Source organism: Macaca nemestrina, chromosome 9 (genome assembly GCF_043159975.1).
Source record: "Macaca nemestrina isolate mMacNem1 chromosome 9, mMacNem.hap1, whole genome shotgun sequence".
Classification (NCBI taxonomy): Eukaryota; Metazoa; Chordata; class Mammalia; order Primates; family Cercopithecidae; genus Macaca; species Macaca nemestrina.
This window is the reverse complement of record NC_092133.1, coordinates 136,186,049-136,204,966: the sequence shown is the minus strand read 5'-3', so window position 1 is coordinate 136,204,966 and position 18,918 is coordinate 136,186,049. Positions and strand designations below refer to the sequence as shown.

The 18,918-nt window shown below is 44.9% G+C and overlaps 1 protein-coding gene across 1 annotated transcript in view; it reads left to right on the top strand.

The window, feature by feature from the left end:
• Positions 1–18,918, top strand: part of LOC105494388 (inter-alpha-trypsin inhibitor heavy chain 2) — a 46,223-nt gene that overhangs the window by 12,030 nt on the left and 15,275 nt on the right. Inside the window, exons 6-14 of the mRNA XM_071070494.1 lie at positions 2,268–2,430; positions 5,428–5,535; positions 6,226–6,354; positions 8,140–8,256; positions 12,304–12,472; positions 13,057–13,182; positions 15,320–15,501; positions 17,150–17,335; positions 17,672–17,811. Coding sequence (XP_070926595.1) covers positions 2,268–2,430; positions 5,428–5,535; positions 6,226–6,354; positions 8,140–8,256; positions 12,304–12,472; positions 13,057–13,182; positions 15,320–15,501; positions 17,150–17,335; positions 17,672–17,811 — 1,320 coding nt within the window. The remainder of the gene's footprint in view (positions 1–2,267; positions 2,431–5,427; positions 5,536–6,225; positions 6,355–8,139; positions 8,257–12,303; positions 12,473–13,056; positions 13,183–15,319; positions 15,502–17,149; positions 17,336–17,671; positions 17,812–18,918) is intronic.

Here is an 18,918-nt window from a genome sequence, read left to right as displayed (position 1 = left end):
GAGAGAAAAGGAAGGAAGGAAGGAAGGAGGGAGGGAGGGAGGGAGGGAGGGAGGGAGGGAAGGAAGGAAGGAAGGAAGGAAGGAAGGAAGGAAGGAAGGAAGGAAGGAAGGAAGGAAGGAAGGAAGGAAGGAAGGAAGGAAGGAAGATTTTGCCATCTTTATCCTCATTTTGACCACATCACCCATTCATTTATTTGTTTATTCATCCCACAAATACTTATTTATTTGTTTATCCATCCCACAAATACTTATTTCTACCAGAAACTCTTCTAGGCACTGGAGATACTGCAGGGAACGCAGAGCTCCCATCCTAGTGCACCCCTCGGGTAAACATGGTCTCTCACTTACAGGCTCTGTCTCAAAGCTTTGCACAAGGTCATGCTCGTCTTTTTCTTCAATTATCTCACGCTGACTGTCCACAACAACTCCCCAGTCCCATAGGCTGATTATGCAACATCTTACCTTGCTTACTCACTTATTTCTTTTCTTTTTTTGTCTTTATTTTATTTTATTATTTTTGAGATGAAGTTTCACTCTATCACCCTGGATAGAGTGAAGTGCTGTGGCATGATCTCTGCTCACTGCAACCTCCACCTCCCAGATCTAAGCAATTTTCCTGCCTCAGCCTCCCAAGAGCTAGGATTACAGGCACCCATCACCACGTCCAGCTAATTTTTGTATTTTTAGTAGAGACAGGGCTCACTGCAACCTCCACCTCCCCAGTCTAAGCAATTCTCCTGCCTCAGTCTCCTGAGTGGCTAGGATTACAGGCACCCACCACCACACCTGGCTAATTTTTGTGTTTTTAGTAGAGATGGGATTTCACCATGTTGGCCAGGCTGGTAACTCTTGACCTCAAGTGACCCACCCACCTCGGCCTCCCAAAGTGCTAGAATTACAGGCGTCAGCCTCCATGCCCAGTGATTACTTATTTCGTTTAAAAAGAATCATTCCTTGTTTATGCTAATGCTGGAATCACCAGTGTTGATAATTCTGCTGCTTTCTCTTTAAACCATAAATACCTCAAGATCAATGATCACATTGAACTCAATATGTATGTGACTAAAATAAGTCCTTCTGATAGAAAAACATACTCAGGCCAGGTGCAGTGGCTCAGCCTGTAATCCCAGCACTTTCGGAGGTGGAGGTGGGTGGATCATCTGAGGTCAAGAGTTCGAGACCAGCCTGGCCAACATGGCGAAACCCCAACTCTACTAAAAATATGAAAATTAGCTAGGTGTGGTGGCGCACACCTGTAATCCCAGCTACTCGGGATGCTAAGGTGGGAGAACAGCTTGAACCCTGGAGGCAGAGGTTGCAGTCAGCCGAGATCATACCACTGTACTACAGCCTGGGCAGCAGAGCGAGACTCCAGCTCAAAAAAAAAAGAGAGAGAAACATACTCAATTTGTTGCAATAATAAAGTTTTTCTTTCTGAAGACCTTCAAAAATATCAAGAACTCTTACAGTGAGCCTCAAATGCAGTATAGGAAGAGTGTGCCATCTTTGAACCATCCAACCTTGGGTGTGAGTCCTGGTCCCACAGTGGACTGGCTATGGGGTCTTGAGCAGGTCCTCTATAAGCCTTTTTTTTTTTTTTTTTTTGAGACAGAGTTTCACTCTTGTTGCCCAGGCTGGAGTGCAATGGCGTGATCTTGGCTCAACGCAACCCCCGCCTCCTGGGTCCTGGTTCAAGCAGTTCTCCTGCCCCAGCCTCCTGCGTAGCTGGGATTACAGTCACGCACCACCATGCCCAGCTAATTTTTGCATTTTTAGTAGAGACGGGGTTTCACCATGTTGGCCAGGCTGGTATCAAACTCCTGACCTCGTGATCTGCCCGCCTCGGCCTCCCAAAGTGCTGGGATTACAGGTGTGAGCCACCACACCCGGCCCAAGCCTAATTTTTTTTATCATCTGAAAAGTCAGGGTGTTGATTTCCATATTGCAGAGCTGCTATATCAACAATGATAGATGTCAGGTTTCTGGCCCAGGATAGGGGCCAATCCCTGGTAGCTTTTTGCAGACAACACTCAAGTCAGTAAGAAGCTCTGGGAGCCAGAGATCGGGTAGGAGAGGAGACGGAAGCTCTTGTTGGAATTCAATTGATCTAGAAGCTGCACTTACCTCTGGGGTACCTACTGTTGACTTTCATGAACTACTGAGCAGGTCGGACTGTCCAGGAAAGTCTACATACCCTCTGCCTAGGTTGTGAGTCTTGCTGCTCAATCATGTATCTGTTGACTTTTGTTGGGGGCTGTCACCTTTAGGAGCAGGGCTCTTGACATGGAAAACTTCAGAACGGAAGTAAATGTCCTCCCAGGAGCAAAGGTGCAGTTCGAACTTCACTACCAGGAGGTGAAGTGGAGGAAGCTGGGCTCCTATGAACACAGGATCTATCTGCAGCCTGGACGGCTGGCCAAACACTTGGAGGTAAGCCTGGATCTGTAGGGTAGACAGTGACACTGTCCTTTGATGGTCCCTGACCCTGATTTCTACTTTCTGCTCATCACCACCACTTGTGGTGTTGGATGCCACTCAACTCTGCAAGACAGTGGGATGTATTGAAAAGATGGGGGGTTTGGAGTCAGCCACACCACTTCCTTACAGCGGTCAGTCTCCTTAACAGCTGTATTATGGTTTCCAAGCTCTGCTATAACAAGTTACAGCAAACACCACAGCTTAACAGAACAGAAATTGATTCTGAATTGAAGCCTGAAGTCAAGGTGTCTGCAGAGCTGCACTGTCTTTCTGGAGGCTCCATGGGAGAGCCCGTTCCTTGCTTCTCCTGCTGTCTTTCAGCTGCCAGCCGTCCTTGACTTGTGGCCTTCTAGTCAGATCACTCCAATCTCTTCTTCTGCGATCGCAGCCTCTCCCCCTCCGAGCATCTCAAATGCCCCTCTGCCTTTCTCTCACAAGAACACCTATTAGGTTTGGGGTCCACCAGGTAGTACAGGATGATCTCAACTCAAGATCCTTAATTGCATCTGCAAGGACTCTTTTTCCAGATAAATCCATGTTCACAGGTTCCAGGGTTGGGCATATCTTTAGTGGAGAGGCCACCATTCATCCCAAGACACTAATCTTCAGGGACCAGTTATCCTGAGTCTCCGCTGTCTCATCTCTGAAAAGAGTACTGTAACAGATTTTTGTTTCTCAGTTCTTTTTTTAAACTTTTATTTTAAGTTCAGGGGCATGTGTGCAGGTTTGTTATATAGGTAAATTCCATGTCACAGGGGTGGTGTGTACAGTTGATTTCACCGCCCAGGTAATGAGCATAGTACCTGATAGGTAGTTTTCTGATCCTTTCTCTCCTCCCTCCCTCACCATCGAGTAGGCCCTGGTGTCAATTGTTCCCTTCTTTGTGTCCATGTGTACTCAATGTTTAGCTCCCACTTAGAAGTGAGAACGTCCTATACTTGGTTACCTGTTCCTGTAATATGTGGCCAATGACAGGAGCTTAATGAAGGTTAAGTGAGTTGTCTTCCCTGCCACCCCAGCCATCATCACAGCAGGGGAGCAGTGCCTCGGACATCCACTGTGCTACTATCCATCTGAACTCACCTCTGCTGTCATCTTCGTCTCTTGCTATAAAGACTACACTGCTCTTTTCTTTGCTCAAATCTATGCGACATCCTATGACTGTTTAGTGTAGGAGGCAGAGCTAGACAAGAGGAAACCTAAGAGAGTACAGAGGCCAGCGTGCCCCTCCCCCTGGCAGATGGGAGAGTGAAGCAGACACGTTGTGAATTGCCCGGAGACATGGGAGATGAAAGGGAATGAATTAATCATGATGAAACTTTAATTCCCATTTGAAAAGCTGCTCGTCTGATCAATAATGCCCACTATTTGGCATCAGTTCACTATCAGAGTCTACGCTGTTGATTCTTTTCTGGGCCACTCCTAGCATATACGGTGCTTTTGCGTGAATTGAAAAAAAGACGCCCTTCCTTCGGGTAAATGCAGCCCCTTACCAGGGCACGTGACTTGGCCAAAATGCTCCGTACAACTAAGAGTGTGGTGTTGGATGTTTTTCCAGTACTGATGATGGATAGGTGTCAGTCACGCATTCTCTTGCTCAATGCCATGAATCCCACGATAAATAATTTGAAACGATGGTTAGATGTGATTAGCATCTAAGCCTAGAAAGAGACAATCATTGAGATTGTTGATGGTAACAATATTAACAAAAACTGAGTGACAACCTGGGCAGCACAGTGAGACCTCATTTCTACTGAAAATAAATAAATAAATTAGCCAGGCATGGTGGTGTGCCCCTGTAGTCCCACCTACTTGGGAGACTGAGGCAGGAGGATAGCTTGAGCCCAAAAAGTCGAGGCCACAGTTAGCTATGATTATGCCACTGCACTCCAGGCCGGATGACAAAATAAGACCTTGTCTGAAAAAAAAAAAAGAAAAGAAAAGAAAAGAAAAGAAAAGAAAGAAAGAAAGAAAGAAAGAAAGAAAGAAAGAAAGAAAGAAAGAAAGAAAGAAAGAAAGAAAGAAAGAAAGAAAGAAAGGCAGCTAAGTAACTCAGATACAGAAAGTCAAATACCACATGTTCTCACTTATAAGAGAGAGTTGAATAATATGTACACAGGGACATAGGGTGTGGAATGATAGATGTTGGAGCCTCGGAAGTGTGGGAGAGTGGGAGTGGGGAGACTTGGGAGAAGTGTGGGAGGGTGGGAATGGAGTGAGGCATGAGAAATTACTTAATGGATACAAGGTACATTACTTGGGTGGTAGTTTCACTAAAAGCCTAGACTTCATTCCTGTGCAATATATTCATGTAATCAAACTGCATTTGTACTCCTTCAATTTATACAAATTTTTCAAAATAAAGACACAAAAATATAAATAAACAAATCATAGAGTTAAATGAAAAAAGAAACAAATGGCAGCCATGACTGTGGTTTGGTCAAGAATCACCAAAGGGGATTTCCCTAGATGAGCTCTGTTCAAAGCGAGACAGAGAAGAAATAAAAGGACCCAATATTTGGGGAAAATGGTCTACTTTTGACAGGTCTACAAAGTAAATGCAGTACTATTTAACAATGGCAGGTCTACAGAGTAAATGCAGTGCTATTCAACAATGAGACAGAAAAAAAAGAAGGAATTCTTTTTTTCCCTAACAATGCAAATGATCTTATAAATAAAAAGACTCCAATAGAATGAAGAAGAGAATTGACTCCTGGGGGAGTGAGGCAGCAGAAGGAGAGTTCTGAGTTGACAGACGGGGCTTCAGCCTCTGCAGTGAGATGAATCCCATCGCAGGAACTTGCAGTCCAGCAGAAGAGATCATGAAGCCACACTGGGGAAACCTGTGGAGGAGAAAAGCATCTGAGGACTTACTTGTAATTTTACTTCTTGCTTAAAAAGACTTTAAAGACTTTTAATGCTTTGGGTAATTTTCTCTTGCATTTCTAGGTAGATGTGTGGGTTATCGAACCCCAGGGAATCAGATTTCTTCATGTTCCCGACACATTTGAAGGCCATTTCGATGGTGTTCCAGTCATTTCTAAAGGACAACAGAAGGTACCCTGAGCCCTGCGTGTTGCCAGGCATCCACGGGGGCCTCTGGCTCGTGGGTTCTGTTCTCCTCCTGTGCTCTGGAGAATAGAAAGTCAGGCTGGTGTTGAGTTGAGGACACTGAAGAAATGGGGATCCCCAAGAAGAGTCTAGGGTCTCCCCAGGACACACAGAACAACACTCCCAGTGGTTTCTTTCCATTTTGACCAGAGATTGTCCCTTTTGAGTCTCATTTCCCCTAAGTCACCTACTTAAGCAGTAGCTAAAGGACAGCTTTCACATCCTATGTGGTGGATTTTCATTCATTAACCATAGCTAGAAATGTTCAACTCTCTGCCTCAATGGCCAATGATAACCAACTATGACTCCTGTAAGGAGAAACTCCTCTAAGAACATTAAAACATTTCACAAACTCTTTCCAAAGCAGGTGGTCAGCCCTTCTGTAGGGGATGAAGAAAATTCATTGGCTGTCTTCTAAAAAGGCCTGAAACCTTGCAAACAGCATGGCAGGCTGGAGATGCTCCCTGAAAAAGCCCTGGCTTGTCCTTCCCATCAGTAATGAGTCTACCGATGTTGCCGGGATGCAGAACGTCCACTGGGCAGCTCCTCTTCCCTGTGTGCTGGAGAAGGGGCAGCGCCAAGCCCTCACTGGGAAGGGGCTAGAGGCAGAGGCTCTGACGTCACTGTTCTTTCTAGGCGCACGTCTCCTTCAAGCCCACAGTAGCACAGCAGAGAATATGCCCTAACTGCCGGGAGACTGTGGTAGACGGGGAACTGGTGGTGCTGTATGATGTGAAAAGAGAAGAGAAGGCTGGTGAACTGGAGGTGCGTGCGCAATGGCTCTGGTTCTACTGCCAAGCTCATGGCAAAGAGCTGCTCCTTTTTGAACAAATTCCCAGGCCTGTGGGTGGTTTCCAGCTGCCAGGGCAAGTGTTTCTAGCTGCAGAGAAGGGACTAAAATCATATTATTCGATTATACCGCTAAGCATTATCTTTTGTGTCTTAAAAACTAAATGAAAGGTCATCGGATCTCATGCTCTTGTCCCAGGAGGGCATTCCTGGGCCTCATATGAAGAACAATGGAATAATTACAGAACAGGAATTTTAGATAGGCTCCCATGGCCCTTTGCAATTAGACAGTCAAAGAAAGCACAGAGATTAGCGGGGAGGAGGAAGGCACATCCACAGCCTAGAAAGATCAAGAGCCAACGGTGAATTTCAGGGCCAAGGTTTACCATGAAGTTTCTTGAAAAGTTACCTTTCCCCTTTGGCCATGTCTTAGATGTGTGTCTTCCTTTCCTTGTACTAAGGTGAGTACAAGGAATGTACCCAAAACTCCAAGAGTCTCTCTAGGGACAGCGAGTGGAGCACACACCCTGTACCTGGATACTGTAGTGTCCTGGAAAGAGGCAGCCAAAGGGCAGTGGAAAGAGAATTAGGTGAGTCAGTCATCAAGCCTGCAGCAGAAGACAAAGAGAATGGTCAGGAGTCCAGCTGGGGCAGACTCTCATTAACTTCCAGAAAAATCCAAATTTTCTGAAGTGGCCTAGACACGTCCTTCATGATCTGTCCTGCTGATTCTTCACCTACTTCCCTGAATTCTTGGATTCTATGGCCCCATCTTGCTGAACCACATGTGGAGCTCCAAGTATGCCATGCTCTCTCATCTCTGGGGCTGCGCTGTCTGGAACTCTCTTCACCACTCCCAACTATCTCAACCTGACCCAGCTCTCAAGAGGGCAGCTAAGTCTGAGTTCATCCTCAGGTCCCAGTGGAGATGCTGCTTCCCAGAGAATTGTCCCCTGCATGCGTTAGATGCACACCGCGCTCTTGATGAGCCCTTTACTTTCTGATCATGGTGTTTAACACGCTGCACTACACATCGCCTTCACTTATCCTTATCCTCTGCTGGACAGGAGCCTCCTGAGGGTGGGGGCTCTGCCTGATTCACCGCTGGTTAACAGGGCGTCTGGAACAGGGGCTCTCTGTAAAAACTGAGTGACATGGAGTGGAGAGGAGTGGAGTGGCGTGGAGTGGAGTGGCATGGAGTGGCGTGGAGTGGAGTGAAGTGGAGTGGAGTGGCGTGGCATGGAGTGGAGTGAAGTGGCATGGAGTGGAGTGGAGCAGCATGGAGTGGAGTGGCATGGAGTGGAGTGGAGTAGAGTGGAGTGGCGTGGCATCGTGTGGAGTGGAGTGGTCTGGCGTCGCGTGGAGTGGCATGGCGTGAAGTGGAGTGAAGTGGCGTAGAGTGGTGTCGCATGGAGTGGAGAGGAGTAGAACGGAGTGGAGCAGTGTGGAGTGGAGTGGAGAGGAGTCGAGTGGAATGGAGTGGTGTGTAGTGGAGTGAGTGGAGCAGCGTGGAGTGGTGTGGAGTGGAGCGGCATGGAGTGGAGCCGTGTGGAGTGGAGCGGCAGGGAGTGCAGTGGAATGCTTTGCTGGAAGGTCTTGACCCTCACAGGAGAGGAGGTGGGGGAGCAGGCAGGAAAATGTGGAGGCAAATACACATCAAGCTCCACCTCCTCCTCCCCGTAGATGAGTCCCCAGGTCCCCATCTCCCTACCTTCTAAACAGGAATCATGATTTGACTCACAAAGACGTTCTATTTTTCAGGTGTTTAATGGATATTTTGTCCACTTCTTTGCTCCTGACAACCTGGACCCAATTCCCAAAAACATCCTCTTTGTCATTGATGTGAGTGGCTCCATGTGGGGAGTTAAAATGAAACAAGTAAGTACCCCCTTGTTTGCAGTGGTGGGGGGGACTCACTATCTTCTTTGATCCCCTCCTAAAAATGCAATCATTCTATCCCTCCTCCCTACTTATGGCTGAAGCTCAGGGACTGTGCTTACTGACTGCCGGTGTAAACTCTTTCTAAAATTTTGCGATTATTGCATTTCACAGCACATACACCTCCATCTTCTAATCATTCCTCCAGTGTAAAATTCCCTTCCTTCTCTTCTTCCTCTTTCCTGTTTCCTCTTCCTTCTCTTCCTCTTTTCCACTCTGTATCCAATATTTCCTTGAAAAACTGTCTCAAAACTCACCTCTTTGAAAAATGTAATCTCTATATAACCTCTTCTTTCAATGATCAGTCACATTCTTTTTGCTCTTCTACCTGTTTTATTATATCTTGTCATTATCCACATATAACTATTGAATAAATATAAGCATATTATTTCTAATTATATTGTAATTTCTTGAGGGAAGCTATCCCATCTATGTTTTCCAGCTCAGAGCTCAATATAGGCTTACTCAGTGATAAGTGAGATGTATGGATGCAATTCTAAAGACCAAACAAGGAAATGTTTGACTTACCCATCAATCCATCCATCCATTCAACCAAGTTGAACAACCAACTAACCATTCATTCAGCAACTATTTTTGACCACCCAAGAGTTCACTACTACCCTAAGATCTGTAAGGAACCTAAAAGAAGTCCCTGTTGGCCGGGCACAGTGGCTCACGCCTATAATCCCAGCACTTTGGGAGGCCAAGGGAGTTGGATCACCTGAGGTTGGGAGTTTGAGACTAGCTTGACCAACATGGAGAAACCCTGTCTCTACTAAAAAAAAAAAAAAAAAATTAGCTGGGTGTGGTGGCGCATGCCTGTAATCCCAGCTACTCGGGAGGCTGAGCCAGAATTGCTTGAACCCAGGAGGTGGAGGTTGCGGCGAGCAGAGATTGTGCCACTGCACTCCAGCCTGGGCAATAAGAGTGAAACTCCATCTCAAAAAAAGAAGAAGAAGAAGAAGGAGGAGGAGGAGGAAGAGGAGGAAGAGGAAGAAGAGGAGGAAGAGGAAGAAGAGGAGGAAGAGGAAGAGGAAGAGGAGGAGGAGGAGGAGGAAGAAGAAGAAGAAGAAGAAGAAGAAGAAGAAGAAGAAGAAGAAGAAGAAGAAGAGGAGGAGGAGGAGGAGGAGGAGGAGGAAGAAGAAGAGGAAGAAGAAGAGGAAGAAGAGGAGGAAGAGGAGGAGGAGGAGGAGGAGGAGGAGGAAGAAGAAGAAGAAGAGGAAGAAGAAGAAGAAGAAGAAGAAGAAGAAGAAGAAGAAGAAGAAGAAGAAGAAGAAGAAGAGGAGGAAGAAGAGGAGGAAGAAGAAGAAGGAGGAGGAGGAGGAGGAAGAAGAAGGAGGAGGAGGAGGAGGAAGAAGAAGGAGGAGGAGGAGGAGAAGAAGTCCCTGTTTTCTACAGACCCTGCCTGCCTGGGTCTGTACTCCCAGGCAGGGTTTCTCAGCAGTGGGACTATTAATATTTTGGATGGGGTCATTCTTTGCTGTGGGAGGGCTGTCTGGTGCATTGCAGGATACTTAGCAGCATGGTCTATGGTCTATTTGCTAAATTTCAGTAGCACAACATCCCCTGCATCATAACAATCAAATATGACTTCAGATATTGCCAAATGTCCGCTGGGGGGAATAATTGCCTCTGGTTGAGAACAACTGCTTTAATACAACAGTTGTTTTTTTTTTTTGAGGCGGAGTTTCGCTCTGTCTCCCAGGCTGGAGTGCAGTGGCCGGATCTCAGCTCACTGCAAGCTCCGCCTCCCGGGTTTACGCCATTCTCCTGCCTCAGCCTCCCGAGTAGCTGGGACTACAGGCGCCCGCCACCTCGCCCGGCTAGTTTTTTTTGTATTTTTTAGTAGAGACGGGGTTTCACCATGTTAGCCAGGATGGTCTCGATCTCCTGACCTCGTGATCCGCCCGTCTCGGCCTCCCAAAGTGCTGGGATTACAGGCTTGAGCCACCGCGCCCGGCCTTAATACAACAGTTTATTCACTGCTTCCTTCCATCATTCATTCATTCAACAAATATTTACAAAGCACCTACTATTCATGCACTTAGTTCATCCGTGAGCAAAACAGACCCAAAGCATAAAAACAGAAACCAAGCAAAAAAACGCATGCCTACCCTCTGGGTGCTTATAAAACTTACATCTGGGGGAGAGGGGACAGAGAATAAACAATACACACACAAGTACAAATGTACAAGTATGTTCAATGGCAGCATTATGATAAAAATTTAAAAAAAAAAAAGAAGCGTATGTTAGAAATCAAGAGTGGCAATTGCAGGGGGATGCAATTTTAAATAGGCTTGTTTCCTGGAGAAGACCACTGAGGAGACCCCGAGAAGGTGAAGGGAGAGTTATGCAGATACCTAAGGGGATTAAATGCAATGACCAGCCCATGCAACGGTTCTAAGTCGAAAGTGTGCAAAGTACAGAGAGAGACGCCAGTAGAGAGGGGCAGTGGGAGATGAGATCTGAGAAGTAAGAGGCAAGGTGGCTCATGGAACGCCTGTGCAGTCATGATCAGAGCTGGATTCTGGAATCTGTTTTGAAGGTCGAGTAAACAGTATATCCTGAAGGGTCAGCTGTGAGACAAGGGAAGAAAAGAAAACTGAAAGATGCCCCAGGACTTAGCCTGAGCAACTAGAAGGATAGAGTGGCCATCCATGAGTTGGCAAAGACAGAGATGGAATCAGACATTGCAGGGAATGTCCCAGTTTGTTTTTGGATCCAAAGTCTGAAATGTTCATTAAATACCCACATTGGCCACGCAAGCCTGGTGTTCAACAGTGAGATGTGGAGACACACGGTTAGGACTCACCAGCATATAGAAGGTACTGGCAGCATTGGGACTAGATGAGAATGCCAAGGATTAGATGGACAAGGGAGCCAAGAACAGACAACAGAGCATTCTAATATTGGGAATTTGGGAAGAAGAGGATAACTGGTGATAGAGACTAATAAAAACAATTAGTAAGTGGGGGAGACAAATCAAGAGAGAATGAGGCCCTAGAAGACAATTGAGGAATTTGTGTTCAGGAGGGAGATGAGAGCACCTGCTGGTGACAGGTTGAGTTGCATGAGAAATGAAGATGGACCTTTGGATTTAGCGACATTAGCATCATTGGTGACCTTGACATGGGCAGTTTCAGTAGAGTGACAGGGAGGAAAACCAAAAGGAGTGGGCTTCTGAGAGAATAGGAAGAGAAGATTTGGAGACAGTGTGTTTAGACAATTCTCTCTGGGAATTTTATTGCAGAAGAAAGCTAAGAAATGAAGAAAGTGGATGCACATGAGGTTTGTAGAAGGATGAGAAATAACATGTTTTTATGTTGATGGAAATGTACCAGTAGAATAGGGAAATTGAGAAGGCAAAGGACAATTGCTGGAACCATGTTCTTTAGTCAAAGAGAGGGAATGAAATCTAGTTCATGAGTAGGTGGGTTTGCATTAGGTAGAAATACTGCTAGTTGTCAGGTATGAAAGAAAAATGTATGGGTACAAATATCGCTAGTTGGGATTTTATGGTAGTGGGAGTCTGTGGGAATGTTCTTCTGTCTCCTTCAGTTTCTCAGTGGAGATGGAATCAAAGTAATCACACGTAAGCTAGAGAAAGAGGGTGATGGCGGTGGTTTAAAGAGAACGATGAGGAAATAGGTTAAGAGACTGGGTGAGTAGATGGACTTGAGAAATATATTTTATTTTCAGGCATCATAAAGGTGGCACTCGAAGTTTGTGATCCTTAACATAAAGTCTAGTCAAACTGGTTGTGCCTAGCAAAATAAGATAGTAAGAGTATCAAAAAGCCAACGATACATGCTCAGAATAAATAAGGGGTAGGTCTGCATTGACCGAGATGGGCTCAAGAGGTTTTCTGGAAGAAGTTTAGCTTGAGAATAACTTGAAAGATGACCAGGACCAACGATTGGTCTTCCTAGTTCCTCCAAGGCTCAGATTTTCTGTAATGGGACCCATCTTTATTCTCTATTGAAATAGACTGTGGAGGCAATGAAGACCATATTGGATGACCTCAGAGCGGAAGACCATTTCTCTGTGATTGACTTCAACCAGAACGTTCGAACTTGGAGAAATGATTTAATTTCAGCTACCAAAACACAGGTTTCAGATGCCAAGAGGTATATTGAGAAAATCCAGCCCAGTGGAGGTGAGTGTGTTGGGCTAAAGCCCAAGGAGACACTTCTTTTGGGTTCAAATCATGGTTCACTTAAGAAGCATTATTCCCATCACGGTAGTCCTTCCCCAGCCTTCAAGAGCCTGCCTCAAATAATACATGTATTGGTAATGGATGAATGCTAAGTTTGTAGTGAAAGTAGAATTTGTAATCCAGCCCACACAAGCTTTGAACCATTTTAATCTCTCTCAGAAAAAGGTTCAGTGACACTGGACTTCTTTATTGCCTGCATAAAGCATAAAATGTTACTGTCTTCAGAGTGTCTTGGCAAGGCTGATTTGGATACTTTAACCTGGTGTTTAACAAACTAACAGTCTGTGCTTTGAAAGGGCTAATTCATCTCTAAGGGGATAGTTTACTTCCAAGTGAATCTTTCACTGCACTGGGGGACCACCAGCTTGAGCACAGTTTGTGTCACTCAGAAAGCAAGGAAATGATTTTGGCATGGAATAACTGATGGATAAGTGATCCACCAACATACGAGTCTGAATCCAGGATGGGGTTTTCTGTGTGTGGCGAGAACACATACCCAACGTTTCATTATGCTACTTCAACAGGCACAAACATCAACGAAGCACTCCTGCGGGCAATCTTCATTTTGAATGAAGCCAATAACTTGGGACTGTTGGACCCCAACTCCGTCTCGCTGATCATTTTGGTTTCTGATGGAGATCCAACAGTGGGCAAGTGTCACTTCAACTTTGTCACGACAAACACTTTCACTGTTGTTTCTTGGAATGGTGGTTTGCCTAAAAGGGGAACTCTAATGGCATTTGCCTGAGTTTCTAGAATATTTTAAACCCATGCTTCCTAAAGGAGGTCTTCTGATCCTGCAGCCCTCGCCCCCTAAGCTACTGCTCAGACACTTTCAGCAAGGGTGCTCTTGAGTGCCTCAGTGCCACCTCCACAATATGCGGAAATCTGAGTCTGAATTTTAACAGTAGGTTGTGAGGATTGCTGATGCATTCTAGGGAAATGCATTTATTTCCTCAACTTGAGGTATGTGAAGATGGTGTATGGGGGTGGTGGATGATGAATATTGATCCCAGACCTCCCAGCAGTACATTTGGAGGCCACAGTAGCATATTCCCTATTATTCTCCACACTTCTCCCAGTTGCAGCTGGAGAAATGACTGCTCTCTGACACAACCTTGAAGTTAAACATTTTTCTTTCTACAAAATGGCAGCAACACCTCCCTTCTTCTATTATTTACTTTTATCTTTGTTACATTGTTTGATTTTATTTATTTTTTGAGACAGGGTCTTGTTCTGTCACCCAGGAGGGAGTACAGTGGAGCGCACACAGCTCACTGCAGCCTCAACCTCCTGTGCTCAAGTGATCCTCCCACCTCAGCCTCCTGAGTGGCTGGGACTACGTATGTGCACCACCACACTCAGCTAATTTCTTTTTTTTCTTTTTCTCTCTTTTTTTTTTTTTTTTTTTTTTTTGAGAGATGAAGTCTCACTGTGTTGCTCAGGCTGATCTCAAATTCCTGGGCTCAAGCAGTCCTCCCACCTTGGTCTCCCAAAGTGTTGAGATTACAGGTTTGAGCCACTGCACCCAGCTATCTTTGTTTTACTTGTGTCTTTATTCTGGCCACTGTCAGTAATAGTGAATGGCAGATCGTGTTGTCTGAGTGTGCTATCATACAGACTAGGACTGGGTCTGATACATCCTGACACAGCAAAATGGAATGACAATGCACGAGGCAATACAGTGACAGCCAGAGCTTTAGAAAACCAGAGAGCAACCATCTTATTAATAATGAGACTAGAAAGAGCCATTGTTACGTATTTATTGTAGAGCCAAGGTTTTCTCTCTCTCATCAGATTACTTTTAAAATTCAAGTTTTAAATAAAATCATAAGGTAGAAAAGGAAATATAGTTTAAAATATTTTAAACACAGTGGCTCACACCTGTAATCCCAGCACTTTGGGAGGCTGAGGTGGGTGGAGCACCTAAGGTCAGTAGTTCCAGACCAGCCTGGCCAACATGGTGAAACCCCATCTCTACTAAAAATACAAAATTAGCCGGACATGGTGGTGTGTGCCTGTAATCCCAGCTACTCGTGAGGCTGGGATAGGAGAACCGCTTGAACTCGGGAGGTGGAGCTTGCAGTGAGCCAGATCTCACCACTGCACTCCAGCCTGGGCAACAGCGTGAGACTCCGTCTCAAAAACAAAAACAAAAACAAAAAAGTTAAACCATAATTTGGTTTAATCATGGTTTCTCACTCCTGTTTCTCAACCATTCAGTTCCTGTCCCTGGAATCAGTCACTGGTTGCCAGTTTCTTATGTATCTTTCCACAGATAGTTTATGCATGCCTGTATACTATATATACATGTTTGTACACAGGCATGTGTATGTGCATACATACACATGTGTACATTTATACAAGCTTGCCTGCAAATGCATCCTATGTACCCTGATATTGACCTAGTTTTTTTTTTCTACTCTAAACATGTCCTTGAGATTGTCTGGTATAAAGAGTTGCTGTGTCCTTTTTAGTAACTGCATAGTATCTCACGGTTTGAACATACCATCATCTAACCAAGTGCCTCCTCACTGGTGTATATTTATGTTGTTTCCAGTATGTTGCTAATTCCCCAATAATGTTGCTATGCAACGCAAGCCACACTTCATTTCAACATGTATGAGTGCATCTCTAAGAAAAACTCCTAGAAATCGAGTTACTAGGTCAAAGGACAAATGCAATTTTAATCTGAACAAATTTTACTAAACCGCCCTCCCTGGATTTTCCAGAAACTTTATGACATTACTTGTTTATTCCTTTCCTTTCTGTCATCGCCCACTTTAGGTGAACTAAAACTGTCAAAAATTCAGAAAAATGTGAAGGAGAATATCCAAGACAATATCTCCTTGTTCAGTTTGGGCATCGGATTTGATGTGGACTATGATTTTTTGAAGAGACTCTCCAATGAAAACCGTGGAATTGCACAGAGGATTTATGGAAACCAGGACACGTCTTCCCAGCTTAAGGTAACGTTTTTCTTCTGTTCTTTTTTTATTATTCACTGGAAATCATTTAACTACCCATATCTGATGCATGTATGATGCATCACTGAACTTAACTCAGAATGGTCATGATCTCAGCCATATTTGGTTGGAAGGATCAGGAAAGTGCTCAGTTCCTTTCTCACACGTTTCCCCTCACCCTCATATTTCTGCAGTAACAGTGAGGTATGAGGCAGGTGGGTGATGGGAACGGCTTTCCTACCCCCTGAACAAAAAGGTCTTCTGAGCATCATCAAAGCTCCTTGTAGCTCTCCCGCCCCGCTAGCAATTGGTCTTCTTATCATCATGGCCAACCATTTTCTCTTTAATACGCATTGGCACCTTGGTATCAATTTTTCACAATGTAAATTTTCTTCAGTATTAAGATAGAGGCTGAGTGTGGTGGCTCATGCCTGTAATCCCAGCACTTTGGAGGCCAAGGTGGGAGGATCACTTGAGCCCAGAGGTTTAAGACCAGCCTGGGCAACATAGTGAGATCCATCTGTTCAAAAAATAAATTTTTTAAAATTAAAATACATATATTGAAAAAAACAAACTATTGGTTTGTTTTGACTAAATAGATGAGAAAATGATGTAAGGAAGGAACATGTCTTTCCCCGCCCTGTGTCAGTACCAGGCATCATATTTAAATTTGGGAACAAGTAAGAGATAAGATTCTGATTTGGGGAATATTAATCCAGCTGACTTTTTAAAAAATTTAATTATTATTATTATTTTCTGAGATAGAATCTTGCTTTGTCACCCAGTCTGGAGAGCAGTGGTGTGATCTCGGCTCACTGCAACCTCCGCCTCCTGGGTTCAGGCGATTCTCGCACCTCAGTCTCCTGAGTAGTCAAGATTGCAGGCATGCTCCACCACGCCCGGCTAATTTTTGTATTTTTAGAAGAGATGGGGTTTACCATGTTGGCCAGGCTGGTCTCGAACTCCTGACCTCAGGTGATCCCCCCCGCCTTGGCCTCCCAAAGTGCTGGGATTACAGGTCGAGCCACCATGCCCGACCTCTTGCTGACTTTTATCATAAGTTTGTCCAAGAGTTTTTCATGCTGACCATAACAGAAAGGGAAAAAAATGCCAGGCTCTTAAATCAAAGGTAATGTTCTCAACAAGTCTTTGTCTTCTCTCTGTTTTTAATCTGATAATTATGAGCATTTCCCTTTGTCCCAGACATCCCATGTGAATAAATTAAGAGGTATCTGCTGATCCTTTGAAGAATCTCAGAGTAAAATGTTTTAGATCAGCTGGGCACGTAATCCCTGTAATCCCAGCACTTTGGGAGGCCGAGGCAGGCAGCTCACAAGACCAGAAGTTCAAGACCAGCCTGGCCACGATGGTGAAAACCCGTCTCTACTAAAAATACAAAAATTAGCCGGGCTTGGTGGCAAGTGCCCGTAATCCCAGCTACTCGGGGGGCTGAGGCGGGAGACTTGCTTGAACCTGGGAGGCAGAGGTTGCAGTAAGATGAGATCGCACCACTGCACTCCAGCCTGGGCAACAGAGTGAGACATCATCTCAAAATAAATAAATAAAATATAATATAAAATAAAATAAGATGCTTTAGATCTACAAAGCAGTATGAACATAATTTCTCTCTCTCTGTCTTTGTGAATTGTAGAAATTCTACAACCAGGTCTCCACTCCATTGCTCCGGAATGTTCAGTTCAACTATCCCCATACGTCAGTCACGGACGTCACTCAAAACAATTTCCATAACTACTTTGGAGGTTCAGAGATTGTGGTGGCAGGAAAATTTGACCCTGCTAAATTGGATCAACTAGAGAGCATTATCACGGCGACTTCGGTACTTCCACTTATCTGCCTATTCTGTCTACTAATTGGCCCCCTAGACACAGTCCCTCTTGAACGTCAGCTCTGCCTGCCGGAAATCATGGGTGTAGAACAGAAGCAATCAGTGATGGAGAAGACAGGAGAATATCTCTGCCATCTTCCCCACTATTCCACAAATCCCTACCCTTTCACCCAAGCCCAATCCCAAGCACAGAAATGCATTTCCTTCCTCAGTAGGCTTTGTCTTCCATTTCTTTTTTATTCTCCTTCATTCGCAGCAGGTACTAAACATGTGAATTGATTAACTATAATTACCTGGTATCTCTCAACTGAACTTTCCATCATCTAGGCTAACACGCAGTTAGTCCTGGAGACCCTGGCCCAGATGGATGACTTGCAGGATTTTCTATCGAAAGACAAGCATGCAGATCCCGATTTCACCAGGAAACTGTGGGCCTATCTAACCATCAACCAACTGCTAGCTGAACGGTAAGAAGAGAAGAGTACCCACACCACGGGATCTGCAGAACTGAAATGTCCACCATGAATATATGCATTCATACACAAAAAGAGTTTGGAAGCGAGAAAGATAGCAAATTAGCACAGGCTTGAATTATTATCCTCCACTAGTTCTGAACACTTTAGAGAAAGCTGGGTTCACTCTTTTTCTTCTTTATTGAGGTATAACATACAGTAACATGTGCAAAAGGCATTAATTTTTATTTTATTTATTTATTTATTTATTTTTATGTTTTTGAGAGAGTCTTGCTCTATCACCCAGGCTGGAGTGCAGTGGTGCGATCTCGGCTCACTGCAAGCTCCGCCTCCCGAGTTCACGCCATTCTCCTGCCTCAGCCTCCCAAGTAGCTGGGATTACAGGCGTGTGTCACCATGCCCAGCTAATTTTTTTGTATTTTCAGTAGAGACGGGGTTTCACCATATTAGCCAGGATGGTCTCGATCTCCTGACCTCGTAATCTGCCCACCTCAGCCTCCCAAAGTGCTGGGATTACAGGCATGAGCCACTGTGCCCAGCCAAAATGCATTAATTTTAAGTGCACCATTCAATGGATTTTTATATCTATCATCCATGTAATCACCACCCAGATCCAGAGGTAGGTTCCCTTGTTCCCCTCCCTCAACACCCACCCCCCTCCTCCAGTGGAATCCACTCTTTCAATGTCTGTGATCATCAGTTTTGCCTGATCCTAAATTTCACATAATCAAGCAGTCTGTATTCCTCTGCTCCTGGCTTCTTTCACTCAATATGATGTTGGTGAGATTCACCCATGTTGCTTCATGTATCAGGCGTGGATTTGCATTTACTGGCTCCTACAGCTGCTGCCAAGAGATCCTGACCTCATGATCCGCCCGCCTCAGCCTCCCAATGTGCTGGGATTACAGGCGTGAACCACCGTGCCCAGCCCTGCATTCTTGAAAATGGCTTCTTGTCCAAAAGAAATTGTCCAAAAAGAAATTGATCTTGTCCAAAAAGAAATTGATGATTACTAAGGATTATGATGTTCCCTAAGGAAGGGCTCCCCCACGCTCATCTGTGTCCCCTCTGGTTGCTTCATGTGTCAGTCATGTATTTGCA